The following is a 23,357-nucleotide window of genomic DNA, read 5'->3' as shown; positions in this document are numbered from 1 at the left end:
AGATTCTAGAATGAGCTAACCAGAAACCATTTGGGGTGTCTGAATCAAGCTGTAATCTCCCCAAGTGTGGGACCCATTGAGGGAGAAGATGGCCGAACTGGTCCCAGGTGTGCAGGTGATCACCTGGAGGGTCTCCTCCTCTGCCTTCTTCTCCCCTCAGTCTCTGGGAACGCTCATTGCCAGCATGTGGATTGCTTGAGTGAGACTTAAAAGTGTCATCTCTGGGCCACCAGGCAGCTGGGAGGACCTTATATAGTATGTGAAGGTGTGACATTTGATGCAGTGACTGCTGTCTTCTCGCTCTATGTTTTCATCCTTTTACCTGCACCTTGCAGCACTTGGGATCTTAGTTTCCCAACCATGGATCGAACCCATGACCCCTGCACTGCAAGTGCGGAGTCTTAACTTCTGAACAGCCCAGGAAATACCACTGTCATTTTTTTTTTTAATAATAAAAAAGTACCATTGTTTGGCTGGCCAGAGGATTCTTGTAACCTCCTAGGTGATTTCTGTTGTGTTCTAGTGATCCCATTGGATTCTTTTCCAGTTAAATGCTAATGTTAAGATCACAGAGTGGTGAACGCTGCAGATGCCGACTTGCTGTGATTGAAATGGCGCAACCGGTTACTGATGAGGTGCTCCCTGAATGGACCAGCGGGGCCCCTTCCCGCCAGGCTGCTCACGCTGCCTGGTGGTGGATCTCCAGCCTCTGACATTTACTAGTACCCTTCCTGCCTTGGTTATGGGCAGACTCGGTACCGTTTTAAGCATCGTCTCTGGAAGTTCTTTGTGGCATCTGCCAACCCCCCTGAGAGTGGAGGCTCTTCTCTGGCTCCAGCCCCCGCTGCCTGGCTGCCATCTCCGGGAGCGCTGTAGTGAACTTGCCTGCTCTGTGGACATCCTCTTCATCCCTGCAGTGCACACTGCACATTGTTTCTCTGCAATGAACGGTCGTTGTTGGGTGGTTGGTTTATTTTAAAGTGTAAAATACAGGAAAGTAAAAGGTACAGTAAACCCCCCTGCTTCCCCCATTTAGCAGTCGTCAACGTTGGTGCCCTTGTGCATCTCCTCACCAGCATGTCTCTGAGCATGGCTCTAAAACACGGACCCATGTGTGTACCAGACACTTGCCGTGAGTTGCATGCGAAAGGTAGGGCCTTCCCAGGTGGTACTAATGGTAAGGAACCCTCCTGCCAGTGCAGGAGATGCCAGAGATGTGGGTTCAGTCCCTGAGCCAGGAAGATCCCCTGGAGGAGGGCGTGGCAACCCACTCCAGCATTCTTGCCTGGGAAATCCCATGGGCAAAGGAGACTGGAGGGCTACAGTCCATAGGGTTGCAGAGTCAGACACGACAAGCCACTTAGCACAGCGCAGCACATAGGTATTTCCTTGCCTGAAAAAAGCAGGCAGCACCGGACAAATGCATTTTCAAGACTCCTTTAATAATAATTATGCAAAACCCATGTGTTCAGGTGAAATGAAAACCAGATGGCGAGTCTTCAGAGCAGATGAAAACCCAACCAACCGTTTACCGTGTTGGCCTCTCAGTAATGTTTCTCGTGTGATGTGTTCATGCAGTGACCGCTCTTCAGAGTGACCTCTGACCTAAGAGCAAATACCATGGTGGGTGGAGAGCTGGTGCAGTCGGCGCCCTGGGGAGCATGGCCCCAGACCTTCCCTTCCAGGGGCCTGCCTCTCTGCCCTTCTTGCCAGGCTTTGGGAGCAGGAGGGAGAATTGGCAGCTGGTGTTTCTGCTTGCAGAAACTGTGGGGGAGGGTTCCTGGTCGGGAGCAGGGTGCTTCCTGATTTCTGAGTCCACTCAGTCTCATCTCGGGAGCAAAAAGGTGTGGATGCTGATCCTTAGGAAGAACCTCAGGCTGGTCCCGCCTGTCGAGCCTGTTCTTGAGTGACATTGAGAGGCAGTTGTTAGGCTCTCTGAAGGCCAGAGGAGCAGCAGGTGTGGGGAGGGGGTGGCGGGGGTGGTTCTGTCCGCAGCTGTCAGCTGTCCTCAGCCCTGAATGAACCACTCCAGGCTCGCTGCCCGAGTCCGCTTCACCTGCTTCACTTGATTGTGTGGTCCCGGAAAACAAAGCAGACAGAGAATTCCCATTTTGCCCTGGTGCTTTCTGGGAGACCGAGGGGTCTGGGAGGGAGCCCTTTGTTTGCTGGAGATATACACATGTCTTTATGTTTCTTCTTGAGCTTCAACTCTTTTTTTTTTTTAAGAATCGCTTTTCTTTAGGATTTGGAAGAATTCTTTTTAAAGAAAGAGTGTCTTGTATCTGATTGGTGGTGGAGAGGTTTTGAAGGGCGTGTTCAAACAGGACAAAGCCAGGCTGTGAGATCTACAATGCATAACTTTTGTGATAATTAGAGATTCACAAGAATTTGCAGAAAAATGTTCAAGCAGGTCCCACGTATCTTGCACCCAGTTTTCCCCAAGGGTCACATCTTGCATAACTGTGGTACAGTGTCGCAACTAAACACCTGCACAGAGCTGACCTGGACCCCAGTGTTAGATTATAGCATGTGTGTCTGCCTGCGTGGTGTAGATCCAAGGTGAGCCATGGGGCTCGGCGCACTGATCCCGTCCACAGAGCTTATTCGGAATTCCGCATTGTGACAGGTGTGTATGTGTGTGTGTGTTGTAATACATTTTGAGGGTTACTTGAATAGGTTGTTCGAATTCTTGATAGCCCCTTCATTTCAATCCTTGTGTCTTTATATATGTGTGTGTGTGTGTGTGAATTTTTTATGCCTTTTATTTAGTGGGAAATCATTGCCCTTTAAAACGCTACGTGCCAAGTCACGTGTGGAATCTTAGCTCGCTGTGCTGTGTGTTCAGTCACTTCAGGTGTGTGTGACTCTGTGAGCCCACGGACTGTAGCCCGCCAGGCTGCTCTGTCCATGGGATTCTCCGGGCAAGAATACTGGAGTAGGTTGCCATGCCCTCCAGGGGATCGTCCTGACCCAGGGGTTGAACCTGCATCTCCTATATTGGCAGGAGAGTCCTTTACCACTAGCACCACCTGGGAAACCCCCTTAAAACCCTCCTATTTAAGCACAAGTGATTATGTTTACAAAGTATTGACAGTTTTAGTTGTCTTCTTCCGTATTTTAAAATACATCGGCTCTCCGGTTACAATCCTGACCTAAGGCAGCAAGGAAAGCCTGAGCCTCGGGAGGCTCACCGCAGCCTCCACCCCCACCCCGCACCCCCATCCTCCAGTCACCGCCTGCCTCAGTCCTATGTCTTCAGGCCACACTTGCATCCTTCCTGTTACGCACAAGAGCCTGATAGTTTGTCTCTTGCAGTTGAGGTACCTCTCGTTTTTATTTAACACTCTGGAAGGTAAACAAACAAAAGAATGATCTAGATCAATAATTCTCAACCTGGGGTCCATAAACTCTTTAGGATTTGTTTCTAGGATGTGAGATTTGTGTTTTTATTTAAATAATATGCAACCAACTCTTTATTATGAAAATGTTCATAATTATAGCACTGTTCAGAAAGTGAACTCTCTCTACCCTTCGCTGAAATCAGCAACTTTTGGCCTTTCATTTGTGTATGTGGTATGTCTGTATTGTGATAGCAAGACGCAATGCTTGTAAATACTTGAGCACACTTCTCTTAAAATACAGCTATAATCAAAATACCACTTGAGAGGATGAATCATTTCAGATTGTCACCTAACGTGGTCTATTTCAAATATACTCAGTTATGCCAAGGACGTTTTTATAACCATTTTTTTCCTGTCATGGTCCGATGGAGGTTTGTGCATTAGATTTGGATATCTTATCACTCTTTTTAAAATATCTTTTTAAAAAATGAAGTATAGGTAACTCACAGTGCTGTGTTAATTTCAGGGGTACAGTAGAGTGGCTCTTTGCCACATTCTCTTCCATTATAGGTTATTGCAGAATACTGAGTGTAGTTCCCTGCGCTATACAGTAAGTCTTTGTTGCTCAGCTGTTTTATGTGTTGTAGTATGTTTAGGTCGCTCCCCACCATTTACTTTATCATCCCCCTCAATCCTCTTTGGTAACTAGAAGTTTCTTTTCTGTGTCCATGAGTCTATTTTGTAAATAAGTTCATTTGTATCATTTTTTAAAAAAGATTTCACCTATGAGTCATATCATATGCTACTTGTCTTTCTCTGTCTGACTTACTTCACTTAGTATGATAATCTCTAGGTCCATCCAGGTTGCTGGAAATGGCATTATTTCATTCTTTTTTATGGTCAAGTAATATTCCATTCAGAAATCAACATTCAGAAAACTAAGATCATGGCATCCAGTCCCATCACTTCATGGGAAATAGACGGGGAAACAGTGGAAACAGTGTCAGACTTTATTTTTTGGGGCTCCATAATCACTGCAGATGGTGATTGCAGCCATGAAATTCAAAGACGCTTACTCTCCTTGGAAGGAAAGTTATGACCGACCCAGACAGCATATTAAAAAGCAGAGACATCACTTTGTCAACAAAGGTCTGTCTAGTCAAGGCTATGGTTTTTCCAGTAATCATATATGGATGTGAGAGTTGGACTGTGAAGAAAGCTGAGTGCTGAAAAATTGATGCTTTGGAACTGTGGTGTTGGAGAAGACTCTTGAGAGTCCCTTGAACTGCAAGGAGATCCAACCAGTCCATCCTAGGGGCGATCAGTCCTGGGTGTTCATTGGAAGGACTGATGCTGAAGCTGAAACTCCAGTACTTTGGTCACCTCATGCAAAGAGTTGACTCATTGGAAAAGACCCTGATGCTGGGAAAGATTGAGGGCAGGAGGAGAAGGGCACGACAGAGGATGAGATGGCTGGATGGCATCACCAACTCGATGGACATGGGTTTGAGTAAACTCTGGGAGTTGGTGATAGACAGGGAGGCCTGGTGTGCTGCAATTCATGGGGTCGCAAAGAGTCGGGCACAACTGAGCAACTGAACTGAATATTTTAGTGTGTGTGTGTGTGTGTGTGTGTGTGTGTATGTATATCCATTGATAGACGAATGGATAAAGAAGATATGGTGTATGCACACACACACACACACTGGTTAGCTTATCTCTTAAGTTACTTTTAATCTAGGTCAGTCCTTCCTAACTTTTTTTTTTTTTTTAAGAGAAATTGACTTTTGGAAGAGCTCAGCCAATTGTTTGGTAAACTAGTCCCCATTCTGGATTTGTCTCATAGTTTCCTCATGTTGTGCTTTAACTTGTTCCTCCTCCTGTATTTCCTGTATACTGGAAATTAGATCGAGGCTTAATTAGATGCACAGTAAGTGTTTTTTGGCAAGAACACCCTGGTGGTGTTGGAGCTTCCGGTTGCATGACCTCAGGGGGCACGTCCATCCTGGTTGTCCCAGTGTTAGTGAAGCCGTTTTGCTGGAAGACGTGACTGCACAGGTCCCCATGCTGTCGGCTGCGGCCCATGGAAGCAATCCACATGTAGACACTGGGTTAATCCTTATGACTGCCAAGTGCTGATTTTCAGATTCTATCTTCCAGGCTTCTTAGTGTGCATCAGTCTGTAAAGAAGAGTTTCCTTTCTTACCTACCCCACCCTTTCTTGTCTTCTTTCTTCTAGATATTGCTATGGACATAGGCAGTTTTATTAATATTTCTTCCATGTGTATCCATCAGTTGCAGCTGCCATTATTATTATCTCATGAAAGCATGCCACATCTAGCCAGGGGAGCTCTTTAAAGACTGCCTTCTGCAGCCCGTTGACACGGCCCCATTAGTTTCTGAATATTTCCTTGTCTTTTGGGACAAGTAGGTGTTTGAGGCTCATCTTCCAGAATGTGAGTCCCTTCCTCTGAGGAGCCTTAGTTTCTTTCACTGGGAAATGCACTCAGAAACCGGTATCTGGACGCTCAGTGAGCTCACTGCTGCAAAGGTTTTCTGCTTCCCTGTGTGTGTCACAATGTGTGACTCAGTCGTGTCGGACTCCTTGCGACCTCATGGACTGTAGCCCGCCCGGCTCTTCTGTCCATGGAATTCTCCAGGCTAGAGTACTGGAGTGGGTTACCATTCCCTTCTCCGAGGAATTTTCTTGACCCAGGGATCTAACATGGTTCTCCTGCATTGTAGGCGGATTCCTTACTGTCTGAGCCACCAGGAAAGCCCTTTTTGCTTCTAGACCCTGTCAGTAGATGGAGCTTGGGAATATATTTTTCAGAATCATTTTTTCCTTAATTTCTAAAATCTTGTGTATTTTATATATATATATTTTTGCCTAGACTGAAAACTGTTAGTTCGTAATAAAATATTACATTTACTTATTTAATTTATCCTCCAGTAAACATAGATGTGCTGGAGAAGAGAATGGCAACCTACTTCAATATTCTTGCCTAGAGAATTCCATGGACAGAGGAGCCTGGTATCCTGTCTGTGGGGTCACAAAGAGTTGGACATGCCTGAGCGACTTTCACTTTCAGTAAATGTAAAATCATTTCAGAATTACAACACCGATGTTACCACTTATCAGTGAACACAGTAGAGTTTTATTTGTTTGAAGCTGTTTTTGTCCTTAGACTTTTATCTGTCAAGGATTTGCAGAGTGCTATATTCAGAAGTTACTAGGAATACTCATCTCCTTGTGGGGTATATCAATCGGGTGTGTAGCTGCTAGCTTCAGTTTCTATTTTAATTCATTCATAGTGTTTCCTTTTTCTCCTGATTTAATTTTCAAATGTGTGAATCATTTACATGGTTTGCAAGTCAAAACTATATAAAAAGGCGTGTATTTCAAAAAGCAGTTTTAGAAAGCTTAGGCCAGCTTGTGTGGATGGTGAACCACTTTAAACCCAAATACTGCGGTGCAATTCAGTGCCTTTACATGTGTGTAATAATTGTTTTGGGCACATGAGGTCTACCGTCTTGTGATGATGCGGAGACAACAGAGGTGAACAGTATGTAGTGCTTTATGTCGGAGAGGGGTGAAATGGTGCTCTGTCTAGGGGTTGGGGGGTGTCTCCCTGCTGCTCATCACCTCACCCAGTTCAGTCTTCTGGCAGAGTGGTCCCGTGGTCCTTCCTTCACCATGCCTTCCTGGCATCAGATGGGGTTGTAGTGGTGAATTATCTCCCAGCAGCACACCTGGAAATTTGTCAGAAATGCAGGGTCTCAGGTTCTACCCCAGACTCTTGCATTGGAAGTGCTGGCTTGGGGCCCAGCAGTCAGGGTTTTAACAAGCCCTCCAGGGGATTCGAGGCATCCTCAAGTTCAAAAACCCTTAGGAGAGAAGACACCCCCTCAGGCCTGCAAGTGAAGGAGTCCAGCTCGGAGACACTGACCTTTATGCTCAGGAGCACATGGCTAGTTAGGTGGCAGGGACTAGAGCCCAGATCTCTTGTTTCTCAACTTATGGAAACTTTGAAAGAATTAACAGTTTCAGATGCTGGCTTCTCAGTAGGCTGTTGGGAGAGCTGATATGATCCTGACCTTAAAGGATGGGTGGATAGAGTGTGTAGATTCAGCCAGAACAGACTTTTTTTTAGTCCTGACGACCTGAGTGTTGGTCATGAGACATATTCCTTGGAGATTGGGAGGATACTGGGCCCAGTGGTCACTGGGGTTCAGGGTACTGGTTGGCAGGATTTAGGGTGTGCCCTCCCCACTTTTGGCCCCATGCTCCTACAGTGAGCATGGGAGAGTTAAAGCTGTGTAAAGCCCAGCCACTAACCCAGCTGCCTCAGAAGAGGCGGCCTGATGGTCAGCCACGTAGGTCGAATCTGGGGAACAGGACCGTGAGCATCGTCTTGAGCCAGCTCCATGGAGGAGACAGCAGATTCTTGCTCCTGGGGCGGTCACACTCTGGCAGGAGGGAGCACACGCGCTCATTCCAGAGACCAGGCAAGGCCCTGTGAGGCCTCCCAGCGTTACCAGTTTTCAGCTGGAGGTGAGCACGGTGTGATGAACGAGTGAGAACAGAAGGGAGGCGGGGAGAGAGTGCTGTGGACTGTGACTTGTTCCATTCTGCTGTTGTCTGGAAGACACTTAGATACTGCGGCCTTGCAGCCCGGTCCTACTTCCTTCTTCCCGCCCACCTGCGCCTCCCGCAGGCCATCCCCGTTGTCAGGGAAGCGGGCAGTGCATCAGTCAGCACTCAGCTTCACACCGCTGTGTGCACACTCCTCCAAATATCCTTCTGTTTTTTACTTGCCTTCACAAACCACCTTCTTTCTCTCAGCTTGTTGTTCATTCGCTGAGTCGTGTCCGAGTCTTTGGGACCTTATGGGCTGCAGCACGCCAGGCTTCCCTGGCCCTTCACCATCTCTTGGAGTTTGCTCAGACTCATGTCCGTTGAGTTGATGATGCCATCCAACCATCTCATCCTCTGTCGCCCTCTTCTCCTCTTGCTGTCAGTCTTTCCAGCTTCAGGGTTTTTCCAGTAAGTCATCTCTTCTCATCAGGTGGCCAAAGTATTGTAGCTTCAGCATCAGTCCTCCCAGTGAATATTCAGGATTGATTTCCTTTAGGATGGACTGGTTTGATCTCCTTGCAGTCCATGGGACTCTCCAGAGTCTTCTCTAACACCACAGGTTCAAAAGCATCATCCTTCAGCGTTGAGCCTTCTTTGTGGTCCAGCTCTCACATCCATACATGACTACTGGAAAAATCATAGCTTTGACTGTACAGACCTTTGTTGGCAAAGTGATATCTCTGTTTTTTAATACCCTGTCTAGGGTTGTCACAGCTCCTGAGAGAGAAACTGATGTGCCAAGTTTGTGGGATGCTGAATTTCCTTATCTGGCATTTTCTTATGCTCGGTAACTTCTAACTTAATTTAAATGATTTTGATATTAGATTTCAGCTTCCTAATTTGGATTGTCTTCATTCTTCAGCCTTCTGTAGATGAAGGTCACAAGTTGTACCTCTTCATTGTTGTTATTATTTTAATAATGGTATAAGGCAAGTCCTTGAAGAAAACCTCTGAAAGTTAATTAGAGATTGATTAAGCTTTGGTTTATTTTAATTAAAAAATATGACAGTAATTTTGAGAACCACTAGTCCCACTGTGTTCCCAAAAGATCATGCCCTCATTTTCACAATCACCTCCCTAAGAAGACTCATAAGATTTTCTTTCTAATCACACTGATGGGAACTATAGTCTGCACACATCTGCTCATGTACTGTGTGTGTATCCTTGTGCTTTATACATAAAAGTGGTAGGTGTCTCCCCTCACCTCTTGGAACCACTTTTCATCCCCTTGGAGGGTGATTGGAATGCTCAGATGCTCAGCTGTGTCTGACTGTTTGCGACCCCATGGACTGAAGTCTCCTATATCTGGGATTCTCCAGGCAAGAATCCTGGAGTGGCCTGCCATTTCCTTCTCCAAGGAATCTTCCCAACCCAGGAATCAAACCCACATCTCTTGTGACTCCCGCATTGGCCAGCGTATTCTTTATGACTACGCCACCTGGGAAGCCTTGGAGGGTGATGTCACCTGCATTGTGGACACCTGGTGTAGAGTAAGCACCAGAGGGTGCTTTGTACTATTTCTGACATATATATATATATATATATATTTTTAAAGTTCTACTAGAATTAAAAAGACACTAGAATTCATCTTCAGTGATAAAGTGTAGAGTGGATAAAGTGAGCTGATGTTTGTTAAGGACTTATACCAGGCACTGGGTGGGCCAGGCTCAGCTGGGACATGGATGCACTCCTCCCCTGTATCTAATGGAGGAACAAAGGCTGGGACCACAAGAACAGACAGTCTCTGAGTGAGTGTAGTTGATTTGTAGTGTTGTGTTAATTTCTGGTTTATAGCCAGGTGACTTAGTTATACATACATATATTCATCCTATACATTAATAATTTGCATCTGCTAATCCCAGATGCAAATAGTCCGTCCCTCCCCTAGACTTACTCTTTTTCCTTCTGAATGCCACTATCCTCCTTTCCCTGAAAATAAATATGAAGTTAACTTAGGGTTAAGGCCAAACTACTCAACAAATAGGTCCCTGAGGATGTGTTTTAAGGACTTCACAGGTGGCTCAGTGTTAAAGAACCTGCCTGCCAATGCAAGAGATGCAGATTCAGTCCCTGGGTCAGGAAGATCCCCTGAAGAAGGAAATGGCAACCCGCTCCAGTATTCTTGCTGGAGAATCCCATGGACAGAGGAGACTGGGGCGGGCCTACACTCGCAAAAGAGTTGGACACGACTGAGCAACTAAACAACAACAAAAAACAGCAAATGTGTTTTAAAGGTAACAGAGTCGGACACGACTGAGCGACTTCACTACTACTGCTGGTGAGGATGTAAAAAAAGGTGAGATTTTTGTAAAGGATTAGTTTATTTTTGCGGAGATAGAATTTGTTTTTATCTGTGATTGATTTACTCAGTGTAAAGAATGTAACTAAGGATTAACAAAATATGTAAATTCTTGTGTGCTGTTCCTGTCTGTTTCATCAGTAAGTGAGCAGAGGAAGATTAAGACTAGATGAACTGTATGCTTCAGATCTTTTATGCTTGTCACGTCGACTTTATACACGGGTGACAACACGTGATGATTAGAGCCGTGATTGACTTGCTCGGAGTCCACAGCTCCTTGCCAGAATAGCACCCTGATCTTTCCATTGTGCTCTGATAGCCCCTAGTTCACTCTGAGAGTGCAGCTCTGTGTCCTGTACTTGGGGTCTGCCTAGCACCAGGTAACCAGAGGCGATGCCCAGTAGGTTTCGTAGGCATTCAGATCTTTGAGTTGGACAGGGTCTTCTCTTTTTGGTGGGCACTTAGAGAAACACATAACAGATGCATAGTATTAGTTCTTGAGTACTGAAGAATTGATGCTTTTGAACTGTGGTGCTGGAAAAGAGTCTTGAGCGTCCCTTGGACAGCAAGGAGATAAAACCAGTCCAAACTAAAGGAAATCAGCCCTGAATATTCATTGGAAGGACTGATGGTAAATGTCTAATACTTTGGCCACCTGATGCAAAGAGCCAACTCACTGGAAAAGACCGTGATGCTGAGAAAGATTGAGGGCAAGAGGAGAAGGGGGCGGCAGAGGATGAGACGGTTAGATATCATCACTGACTCAGTGGACATGGGTTTGAGCAAACTCTGGGAGATAGTGAAGGACAGGGAAGCCTGATGTGCTGCAGTCCATGGGGTCACAAAGAGTCGGACTTGACAAAGTGACTGAACAGCAACAACAATTGATTTCATTGTCCAAGAAAATTCTAGTACTGTTTTGTTGTAGTAGAATATTCTTGGGGGTATGGCCACATTTTACAGTTCTCATATTTTTGTAATAAAAAATATTAAAAGTAACCATAGGTATTATACATTAATCATAAATATATAATAGTAAGACCTGCCCTTCACACTTGAATTTCATCCCTCTAGGAAAGAAAATAAAGGAGTCTCTTAAAATTATTAGTGGTTAGAAAGAGTGAGTACATTTCTGGCTTTTGTTTTTAGAATGGTCACCAAACTAATAAAATTGATTTATTTACTTTTTCCTTTTTCCTGTGAACAGAAATGTTAGGCCCATAAATATTTTTCAAAGTGAACTTATACTTTATGAGCCTCATCGAAAGTCAGCCGCGTTTATTTAATAGTCATGTCCTGGCTTTTACTCTAAGACAGCGTTAATGTCCTTTGGCAGACTAGAGCCTAGAGTTAAATTTAATAAAGCTCCAGTTTCCTCATCTGTAAAATGGAATAATTCCTACTTCACAGGCTTTCGTGACATAATAGATGCACAGTGGCCAGCATGTAATTTTTACATGTAAATGGCGGTTTCTTTGCTCCCTTCTCCTCATTGAAGTTAATAAAATGACATCACTCATTGACTCACCCACCTGCCCTCCTGAGCAGCTGCTGCCTGACCTCTGCAGGTGGCCTGCGTCCTCAGCATCCTCCTCCATCTGCCTCCTGCCTCAGGAGGCGGCTTTGTCCCCTGGTGTAGTCACATGGTCTGGGCCTTGGCGACCGCTTCGGTCCCGCCCGTGAGTTCTCTCCTCGTACTGTTTTAGTGGCTACCTGGGGAGCAGTTTCCTTATGTTCCTTCCATGCTCACTGTTACTCCGTCCTGAGCTATAAACGCTGTGGGAAGCTGACTGTTAGAGGGTTCTCCTCGCCTTTCCAGTCCTAGGATGGAGTCCTTCACATGGGTGGTGTTCAGCTTCTATTTTCTGCCATGTCCTGGCAGCTTTAAAGGCGAATTTCCAAACGTGTTTTGAGTGTTGGCAAATATACATGTATTCCCTTTTATGACAATGGAGACAGCGCTTATTTTCATACGTATTATTTCTATCGCTGCATGGGTTAGAAAAAAAAAATCGGAACAGGAAACCATTATCATCCATTCTTACTGGAAGTAAGAGAAAGTGCTCTTGATTTTGGTCAGGTGCAGTGGGACTGGGAAGGGAATGTGTCAACCATGGTTTTGGGGCTTTTGTTCTTGGATGTTTTAATGCTGTTCATGAAGTTGCACTAATTCATTCATTTAAACAATTACTAAACACTTAGTCTTTTAATGCAGGCTCTTCTCAGAGGTAGAGTGGAATAGAAAGATTAATTATGCTCCAGAAGGAGCTATTCTTGAGCTCTTGGTAAAATAAAACTTGCCGTGAAAGGGAGCTCTTTGTAATTGTTGATGAACCATCTCCAGGCGGATACGGCTACCTTGTCACTTCGTGAATCGAAAGCGTTTTTCTCAGGGAAAATAAATAGCTCAATTGAAAGAAAAAAACACCCAGCAATTTTTCAATCACGTAAATTGCTATTTTTTTTAAATATGGGCACTGTTCTGTAAAAATCTTATCCTCCCTCCCCACCAGCTTTTCTTTTTTAAATTTACTTGAGGACTATAAGTGCAAAATTCTACTTCTCGTCTCGACACTTCCCTTCTTGCCTCCGTTCCTAGCAAACTTACTTAAAAAGATGTTCATCGCCTTGGAACTCTGCTCAATGTTAGGTGGTAGCCTGGATGGGAGGGGAGTTTGGGGAGAGAGTGGAGACGTGTATTAATGCATGGATGGGGAGTCCTATTGATGTCCGCCTGAAGCTGTCACTACATTGTTAATCAGCTCTGTTGCTGCTCAGTCGCTAAGTCCTGTCTGACTTTCTACGACTCCATGGACGGCAGCACGCCAGGCTTCCTTGTCCTTTACTGTCTCCCGAAACTTGCTCAGATAAATTCATGTGCATTGAGTCCGTGATGCCATCCAACCATCTCATCCTCTGCCGCCCTCTTCTCCTTTTGCCTTCATATCTTTTCCAGCATCAGTCTTCTCCTGTTTGCATCAGGTGGCTAAAGTATTGATCAAAGTCATTGGTTATACTGCGATATAAAATAAAAAGTTACATAAAAAAAAAAATACACCTGTGTGCATTGGAGAGGCCTTCAGGACCATCCTCAGGTTTAATGGCTTTCTAGGAGGACTCAGGAGTCAGCCTATACCTGGCCTCAGCTGCGATTTACAACCAGGGAAGGATGTGAAGCAGAGTCAGCAGAGCGCAGAGGCGTGTGGGGTGAAATCCAAAGGAATCCAGGCTCAGACTTGCAGGAGTCCTGGCCCCCTGAAGTCGTCATAAAAGACAAACCTAACTCCTCCAGCAGTGAGAAGTCCTACCATGCGGGCAGCAGTGTCCACCAGGGAAGCTCCGTGGACACTCGGTGCCTGGGGTTTTATTTGGAGCTGGTCGCATAAGCACTGTCTGCCTGGCATGTCCCCCAAATTTCAGTCTCCCCGCTGGGAGGTAGGTGTTCAGCATAAACCCCGTTGTTTGTTCAGACAGCCAAGGAACCGGCAGCTGCTCATCTCCATCTGAGGGGCGCTGGGTGCCCTCCCCAGTCCAGGCCGCAGGTGCCAGCTCAGGGCTGCTGGGCTCACAGCCCTCTGCAGGGCAGCTGCCCCCGGGTCCGCGCTCTATCCTCGGACACCATGGTTGTCCTCCAAGGTCACCGTGGTGTCTGGGGCCTCTAGACGCTGGGTGATCTCTCCCGGCCCGGGATCCCTGTGCTGTTTCTTCTCTGCTCTTGTTTCTCTTACGTCCAGACCTTCTCGCGCCTGGTTTTTTTTCTCTTTAATGTGCCGTGCTGTGGCCACAAAGCGGAGAGGCTTGGGAGCGGCCACTTCTCAAGGACACAGCTGTGTCCACTTGCCTCCGTGTGTGTAGTGTGACATGCATGCAGAAAAGTGCGCAAATGGCAAACCCAGGACATTTCCAAAAGCCGAACTCACCGCACCCACGAGTCAGCAGCTAAGTTAAAAAGCAGAGCATTGGTAGCCGCTCAGGAGTGTGCCTGGCAGTCCCTCCAGTTACCAGCCGCTTCCCCTGGGAGGAACCACTTGCCCGACTTCTAACACGATTGATCGTTTTTGCTTGTGTCTGGTCGATGTGAGAAGAGTCACAGGGTCCCATTGTGTCTGCTGCTCTGACAGCACCTTACGTTTGCGGGAGCCGTTTGCGCCTCTGCACGTGGTGGTGACTTACTGTCCCTGCTCTCATCGTGTTCTCTGATGTCCCACTCGCTTCTGAGAAAGCAGTCTCACCCACGGGTGTCACGCTGGCCCTGCAGCCTCGGGGTGTCTTGTGTGCATGTAGCAGTTGCTGAACTGAAGTTGCTGCAGACACAGAAGGAAGTCTACCTGGTGGAGGAACTTCCCCTTGAACGGAGAAGAGATGCTCAGGTGCCTGTTCTAGGGAAAACAGACCTTGGCTTTTTAATTTCTTATGTTTGGAACATGGTTAAGGATTTCTTTTCTGATTTAATCTTATCTGTTTCACTGCAAGAGTCGAGAGAAAAATCAGGAATATCGCTCACTTCAGATGACTAGACACTCAGTGTTCTGTGGGAACGTCTCTCAAAAATCCCATCTTCCTTGGCGTCGAGTGTCCCTGTAGCCACTGGTCTTCACCAGGGACTTCTTACCCGGCGCTCTTGGGGTGCCTCGACGTCACACCGCTGTTGACCGTTTGTTCTTTTAGAGCCGCTGGTCACTTTTCTGCTGACTCTGAGCTCGGGTTCTGGGCCAGCCTGGGTTCTTGCCTGTCACTCTGCTGTCCTCCCCTCCTAAGACACCCTGGGGACCCTCTCAACCCGCCTCGTCCTTGGCTGATTGATAATAGGGCTGCTTCAGAGTAACACACACCACCAGAGCCTACCTGTAAGCTGTCCCTAGTGTGTGTTTGCACTCTATAGTGATGTGATGTAATCAGAACACTCAGTAGCCTTTACCATTTTCTTTATTCCTTCTGTATTTTTCATGATCATAATCAGTGATGAATCGGATGTAATGACCCTCAAAAACAAGATAAAATAGTCTACACTATCAGGGGCCCCACTTCCTGTAATGAAAATGAGCACAGTTGAGTCTCATTAAGTTGGATCAGTTCAGATTGGGTGAATTTAAGTGAGCAGTGGTGAAGAGCCTGCCTGCCAGCACAGGAGACTCAGGTTCCATCCCTGGGTCAGGAGGAAATGGCACCCACCCCAGTATTCTTACCTGGGAAGTCCCATGGTCAGAGGAGCCTGGCGGGCTACCGTCCATGGGGTCACAGAAGAGCTGGGATGCAACTCAGCAACTAAACAACAAAGTGGTCACTTCTATCCATGTATTGTGTTTGGACAGCGTATCCTTTAGATTGTGAGTGACTGCAGAACAGGCCACTTTAAGGGACTTCACGATACCATGTGACGAGAAGCACTTCTTTTATTTGTTTTTAATAAGATCTTGAAAAGTGGGCAGTAATCAGCTCTGTACATTCTGATGACTTAATATATTTTCCTTGACAGATGCTCCTTAAACTACAAGGCATTTGCCATCATCTTTATTATCATAACTCACCTGAGTATAAGGAACAGGGAAGTCAGGGGAAGGAAGCAGCGTATGACTTTAAAAAGCCTGATTGAAACGTGTGCACTGTGGGAAACCACTGGTAGACCCCGTGTATCTTTGCTGGCACTTGACTCAAACCTTCCACGCATCGCATTGTCACCGTGGTTCAGTCCCACTGTTTGTTACCGTACCATTTCCAGCATCTGTTGCTTTGCTTGCGTGGGAGGGAGATACTGGCTGCCAGGCAGTCTCGGAGTGGAGCTGTGACATCATGTCTGATCGATGGACACAGCTGTGGGATTTCCATGTGTGCTTGGCAGCACCCACACAGACACATCTGGTCTGAGCATGCAGTTACCTTCTCCTGCGATGCTGTGAAAATTATTCTGCGTACGATGGAGTAATGCCAAGGGTATTATTGGTACTTACCTGATGTAGAAGACAGGAGTGATTCAAGAGCCCAAGATGGTTTTCTGTGCAGACTTGAAGATTCTAGTGAAATCAGACTACCGTCGTCTTACTGAGCTTTTGCCTATAAATCACTTAGTCCAGTGCTGATGGAGACTTGTGAGCCTTTACTTGTTCTAAGTTTAAGAAATGGACATTTTGGTAAAACACGTGGTAGAAGCAGCAGTGCAGACGGTGGCCAGAGTGAATTTCGCTTGGTTCCAGTCTCAGAAGGTTTGCTGTGTCTGAGATGCATTTCTTAGCAGCTCCTGTACATTTTTAGGGTGAATGCTTAGGGAAGACGTCTGAGGATCACTGGGTTTTTCCCTTTATATAGTTGTAGAGGGTGTATATGTGAATTCAGCTTCCCTGGTGACGTGGTGGTAAAGAATCCACCTGCTGGTGCAGGAGATACAAGAGATTCTGCTTTGATCCCTGGGTCAGGAAGATCCTCTGGAGGAGGAAATGTATTTTTCCTCCAGTATTCTTGCCCGGAGAATCCCATGGATAGGAGAGCCTGGCGGGTACAGTCCGTGGGGTCACAGAGAGTCAGACGCAACTGAGACAACTTTGCACGTAGCACGTGTTCACTTGGTCTTTTTCTTTGGGGGCTTTTATCTTGGAACCAATGGATCTTGTGAGATGGACGCTGATTCATTTTAAAGGACGTGTCCTTCCTTCCTCTGACTAGATTCCATACCTTCCTTCTGCCCAAGAATCTTCCCTGCAGAGTTGTGTTCGCCTCTGGTTGAATTGCCAGTGAATTTAAGTTGTAGGACTTTTCAGTGTCTGAGTCAGAAAAATTAACTTTGATTCATTCACCTTGCTGTGATACTGAATAATACTCTCAGATATCACTGGGATTTGCAAGTGAAAGGTGATCTTTTTTCATTTCTCTACCAGTTAACAGTCTAACTAAAACAAACTTGTAAGCTATTTTTTTAATGGACATTTGCATTTTAAGTATGTGTGTGTTCACCTCAGTGGTGAAGTCTGCTAGAGATATTTGCATATGTCATTTTATTATGATTCTCTGCATCTAGTAGAGAGAGAGTGAATAATGAGTCGCCCTTCCTGTTTTTGTTCTTCAGCTGTTACTGAGCAGGCTTCTTTCTGTAAGGTGTGTGCTGGGAGAACATTCCCAGTCCTCTTGGATCCTCCTGGTCAGCTGAGGTCCACTCTGTTCCGTCACAGTTCCTGCCATCAGTGGAAGGAGACGGAATTCAGGTTACAAGAGTTTAAACAGCATTTTGCTGCATGTGTGCTCCGTGTCCGAGCATTTCAAGGAGTCACTAAAAAACCCCGTTAGTCCCGTGCACTGCTCCATGCTCAGGCGGTGGAGCGGGCAGGACTTGTCAGGTGACTCCCAAACCCCTGGCTGCTTTTAAAGATGACCGTGATGCTCAGATGTCCTCCAGTAGCCAAGGAAGGCAGTGGAAAACTCCTCCCCAGTCGTAGCCCAGCCAGAGACAAAGGCCTTTTCTGTGGGAGCTTGCTCCCAGTGGGAGAGTCCAAAACTCTACTTGGCACCAGCTGCCTGCGATCACAAGGGAAGGGGGGTGGGTCTGGCAGCTGCTCGGTCCCCGGAGGAGAGCAGGAGGGGGCCTCCCCTTTCTTCTCCGCTTGTCCCCTCTCCTCTCTCAAGTGACACTTCATTTTTTTTTTCTTCATCTGTACATTACTGTGGTCCCCTGGAGACGAGTTAGGACTCCGCTGGGTTACTTGGAGCTTCGCTGGTTCCCCTTTCTTTGCAAATGTGAGGTTCGTCATTGGTTTAGAAATTGTTAGCCTGCTCAGAGTTTGTTTTCTATGTATCTTCTCTGGCAAAGTGAGGTGTGTGTGTTTGTGGTGGTGATATGTGTAAATATATACTGGGGCAAGCCCACCAAACCTGTATTAACTAATGACCGATGGGTGATCTCAACTCTCTTGTTGGTTCATTATTACCCTAGACTCATACATTTAAAACACCGTATTAAAAGCGTTGGCTTCCCAGATGGTGCAGTGGTAAAGAATCCATCTGCAAATGCAGGAGACACAAGAGGTGTGGGTTCGATGCTTGCACTGGGAGGATCCCCTGGAGGAGGAAATGGCAACCCACCCCAGTATTCTTGCTGAAGATCCCACGGGCAGAGGAGCCTGCTGGGCTACAGTCTGTGGGGTCACAAAGACTCGGACATGACTGAGCACGTGTGGACACACACACGCACGCACGTTGGTTGTGATGAGGGTCCCAGGTGTACCTGGCTCAAAGCTGTTGACCGACACTGCATTTCTGATGCTTGGACAGTCCCTGACAATTAGTGGTGCTGAATGCCTTTTTATTTTATAAACTGTGCAGTAACCTTCTATTTTAAAACCAGAGAAGCCAGAGAAGGGATGATTCAAAGAATATACAGTCCTTATCCTAAAATGGTGGTTTGAGAGGACAGTATGCCTTCCTCTAAACACCCGTTTCATCTGGCTTCCATGATTTGACTACTGAAGATCCAGAAATACTCTGGAAAGTGACATTGATCTGATTACTGTATGTCAGAAAACATTTGATCGGGTGGAGAGCGATCGGGATGGGGAATACATGTAAATCCATGGCTGATTCATGTCAATGTATGACAGAAACCACTACAATATTGTAAAGTAATTAGCCTCCGACTAATAAAAATAAATGGGGGGAAAAAAAAGAAAACATTTGGATGTTTCATATTAGAAAAGCTTTTCCCAAACTGCACTGAAGCTGTTCTTACGTCATATTTCATCATTTCTAACTTGCAGCCCCATTTCAGACCTGTGACCATATGTCTTACAGTTGGTCGTGAATCATAGTTTCATTATGAAATGTGATGGAGCGGCTGCCTAGCTGCGTCTTAGGTGCGGGGGGCTGCATTGTGTGTGAGGGTGCGCCAGCAGTGTGACCTGTCTCTATGTTGAGTGCTGTTCACACCCACAGACAGTGCTCAACTCACGTCTGAAAGGATTTCTATGCAGGTAAGATGTGTCAGGGTTTTAACTTGGTGGTCTCGGGAAACCTCAGGTGCCTTCGGAGGGTCTTGGTGGTTCTTGAAGACACAGCTTTGTGCAGTCACTAGAAAGAAGTGTCAAAACCAGTCACATTATGTTGTTTAGTCACTCAATCATGTCTGACTCTTTGTGATTGTAACCCACCAGGCTTCTCCTCTGTTGCAGTACTGGAGTGGGTTGCCATTCCCTTCTGCAGGGGATCTTCCCAACCCAGGGATTGAACCTGGGTCTCCTGCGTTGCAGGCAAGTTCTTTACTGTCTGAGCCGCCAGGGAAGCCTTGCTTGGTCCATGACATGTTTAAATCCTGCACTTGGTGTGATTTACGCATACATGAGGTTTCAGTGAGAATTGCCATACAGCCCCGTGTCTAGACTGCACTCGGCCTTCTGACTCTGCTCCTCATTCACGGCGTCATCTGTCAGAGTCACGTGACAGCTGTGCCCATCAGCAGCGTGCTGTGGCATCCTCATGGTTGCATCTCTGGACCGAGCTGCAAGCCGCCACTGTGAGAGCGGCTGGCAGATGATGATTGTATGTTCCGGTGTGTATCTGGTTTGTAAGCAGTAATGAACAATGGCAAGTTCTGTTTTTAAAAAGACACTTTCCTTTTCATTTGGTCTCATGGTTAATACCTTAATTGTTCCCCCTTCATGGATCACAGCCTTATCACTGGGAGGGGGCCGGCATAACTCAGGGAAGCGTTGAGCTATCCTCTGCAGGGCCTCCCAAGACGCACGGGTTGCAGTGAAGAGTTCTAATGATCTTGCGTCTTCTATCTTAAAGAACAGTGCTAGAGAACCAAACTTAGGTTCGTTCTGTGTGTGGAAGGTTCTGGGGATGCTTGGCCGCACCAGTAGGTTTCATGCGCGTGTGTGTGCAGATGAGCATACACGCACCGCATGGCTCATAGTCTTCGTGGGAGGGAAGGACAGCACTAAAGTGGAAGGAGGTCTTAGAGAACCGGTCATCCTTTCTTGTTGAAAATACATGAAACAGAGGGAGTTCTAGAGGCCTGGTCATGTGAAGCTTTTCTCAAAGATCCTTGTCTTCCCTCAAACATCTCTTTTCTGACCAAGGCTCATTTCCGCTCATCCTCTCATTTTCTCATTTTGATTTTGCTCCCCTCTCATCCTGTTGGTTGCCTGTGATCTTGCCTTCAGATGACTTCCTGAAGGTGACTGGTGCCACCCTGCCTCTGTGTCCAGGCTCGACAGGGGACAGGCCGCCTCGAGGATGCCGTTTTCCTGGGCAAGGGGGTGTGCGTGTGTGGAGGAAGCGGAGACCTTGTTACACTCACAAGAGTAACTTGCCTTTATTTCTCCAGACCGTGTCACCGCCTGCGCTCTGATCGTCTCTCACAGGCTCTTCCTTCCTCCCTCTGCTCATCTGAGCTCAGTAAAGTGAGAGGCCAGGGCGTGAGCCCCGTCCCGGACAACCTGCCAGCACCCAGTGCTGTTTGTCTCCGGGCCCCCCGCCCAGGACGGAAAGGCTCCTGGGCTCAGCCCCTGCCAGTGGCCCCGACCCTGGGGGATGCTGCTGTGAGAGGCTGTCAGAGGTGAACCTCTTCCGCCTTAAATGCTGCGGACGGTTTATGCTCACAAATGTTCTCTAGAAACAGCCCTTCCTGGTAATCGGTTGAAATGGTATTGGCCAGTTGGTCCCCCCTTTCCCCCTATTTTTACAGGTGAGCAAGTTGAGGCTCAGAGAAGCGGATTGAGCTGCCTGGGGGCACGTGGTCAGCGAGAGAGCCTGGTCCGCACATGCCCTCTGCTGCCTCTTCATCTTTACCTTGTGTTCTTGCTGTCCTCTTTGCTGAGCTAGTGGTCACATTGCAGAGGGTGGGCCCCCAGTTTTTGGCAAAGGCCACAGTAACTGTCTCCCTTGCTGGAGGGGCCAGGACCCTCTGATGGCCTGCGTGTGGAGGAAGTCCAGTCATGCGTGTCATTCAGACACTGTATGTTTTATTTTTTTCTTAAGGATGAAGAGGAGGAAATCAAACTGGAGATAAATATGCTGAAGAAATATTCTCATCATAGAAATATTGCAACGTATTACGGTGCTTTCATTAAAAAGAGTCCCCCAGGACACGATGACCAGCTTTGGGTAAGCAAGCGTCTCCTGCGTGTTTTATGGGGTTTCCTTTTTGGTTGTACTAGAAGGGCATTAAGAACCTTCTAGAGGAAGGCGAGAGAAAAGCAAAGAAAAGGGCGAAAGTCTGGTATCTTCCCTGGACTTCTCAGTGGAAGGTATGCTGAACGTTTATTTTGGTGTTGGTTTCACATTGCAGGGAAAAGAGTTTGTGTTTTGGAAATAAGGTGGCATAGTAAGAAACAAGGAAAACAAGCAAAATAGCAAGGAAATTAGGAGCTTGAACTTAAAAGCAATATGAAAAAGCAATATGATAAAAGCTTTATGGAAATTAGTATAGTATCTCAGCAGCATGCATTTTCTTTACTTCTGTGGGATTGAGAGACAAACTGCAAAACAACAAACTTAGTTCTGTAATTTACTAAGAGCAATGGGTTTCAGGTAAATTTGTGGAATTTATACATGTTCAACCTTACCTCTTACTGAACATGTTTCAAGATGATGACACTGAGATAGTGCTGGCTCTGTAGCGATCACGTTAGTTCTGCCAAAAGTACTGGACTTACAGAGCAGGAAGATAGATGAATACTCTTCTGATTTTTTTTTTTTTTCAAATCATTGTAGAATATTTGCAAAGTTAGGAAAGTAAAAGGGAAAAAAATTACCTTTATTTCTATTGCCCATATGTAAACATAGTTAAAATTTTAGAATAGTTCAGTTCATTTTCTAAGTACTTTAAAAATATTCTTTGTTTATATTGTTCAAACATTTAAGTATTGTAGAGTGTCTTGTGAAAAGTTCTGTGCTGCTTAAAAATTGTCCTCCTCTTTTGTGCTAACCCTGGTTAACATAAAATAGTTGGGGAATCACAGCGTTGTGGAAAGTAGAACATTTGGGATGCTGGGAAGTGAGGAGGCTTGTTGGGGAGCATCTGGGTCGGTTTCTGATGACTGGGCGCTGGTTAAGGACAGACGGCCCGCCTGCGCCTGTGCTCTGGTGACAGGCGCTGCAGGGCCGGGCTGTGCTGTGGAGTGAGGACCCCAGTGCCCTGGACCCGTGTCCATGCCCAAGAGGTGGGGTGGGGGAATACGCTCTCAGGAATTCACTGCCTCCACAGTGATCATGCGCCCAGACCTTTAGGAAAAGGGCGGGAGTTAGACTGCCCCCCGGCCTGCCCGGGGAGGCTGCTGCCATCTGCGATGCTCTGACCTCCGGCGGGGTGTGCCGTGTCTTGTCTCCCTCCAGCTCGTTATGGAGTTCTGTGGGGCCGGATCCATCACAGACCTCGTGAAGAACACCAAGGGCAACACGCTGAAGGAAGACTGGATAGCCTACATCTCCAGGGAGATCCTGCGGGTGAGCCATCCTCCGCCTGGCTTTCTTTGCATTTGCTGCTCGTGGTGGTCGTTCAGTTGCTCAGTCGTGTCTGACTCTTGGCAACCCCGTGGACCACAGCACGCCAGGCTTCCCTGTCCTTCGCCAGCTCCCAGAGCTTGCTCAAGCTTGTGTCCGTCGAGTTGGCGATGCCGTCCAACCATCTCACCCCCTGTCACTCCCGCTTCTCCTGCTGCCCTCAGTCTTTCCCATCATCAGTTGCCACTGTACAGATTATTCTTTTCACGACAACCAAGGATTCTGCATAGCCAGTTGGCTTCGACAGTTGAAGCCACATCACGATGTTGGCTCTGGCCTGTATCTAAAGAAATTAGACTTAAAATAGTTGTGTGTGGTTTTTTTTTTAATGTAATTTATTTTCCTGAATTCATCCTGCAGTTATTGAAAAGAAAATCAGTGTGCAGAGGAGGAGAAATAATCTCTTAACTCTTGTTGTTTATGGAAATCCTGTGTCTGAGCTTATAAATGAATATTAATGGTGCTAAATGCTGGCTTTCAGAGTCATCTTCTGGGCTTTGGCATTAACAGAGTCTGCTACAGTATTTACGAGGGAAAGTTCTTGTGTTTAATGTTATTTACAGCCAGTTGGAAAGCTGGTTTATGGTCTTTG

General features: G+C 46.5%; 1 protein-coding gene across 34 annotated transcripts in view; it reads left to right on the top strand.

Moving 5' to 3' along the window:
• MAP4K4 (mitogen-activated protein kinase kinase kinase kinase 4) overlaps positions 1-23,357 on the top strand; it is a 146,781-nt gene that overhangs the window by 73,567 nt on the left and 49,857 nt on the right. For all 34 annotated transcript variants that reach the window (XM_065929681.1, XM_065929674.1, XM_065929698.1 and 31 more), the window contains exons 4-5: positions 21,242-21,367; positions 22,598-22,708. In XM_065929681.1, the coding sequence (XP_065785753.1) occupies positions 21,242-21,367; positions 22,598-22,708 (237 nt within the window). The remainder of the gene's footprint in view (positions 1-21,241; positions 21,368-22,597; positions 22,709-23,357) is intronic.

This window comes from Muntiacus reevesi, chromosome 3, assembly GCF_963930625.1.
Source record: "Muntiacus reevesi chromosome 3, mMunRee1.1, whole genome shotgun sequence".
Classification (NCBI taxonomy): domain Eukaryota; kingdom Metazoa; phylum Chordata; class Mammalia; order Artiodactyla; family Cervidae; genus Muntiacus; species Muntiacus reevesi.
Note: the sequence above shows the minus strand (reverse complement) of the source record. Positions and strands in the feature narration are given on the sequence as shown.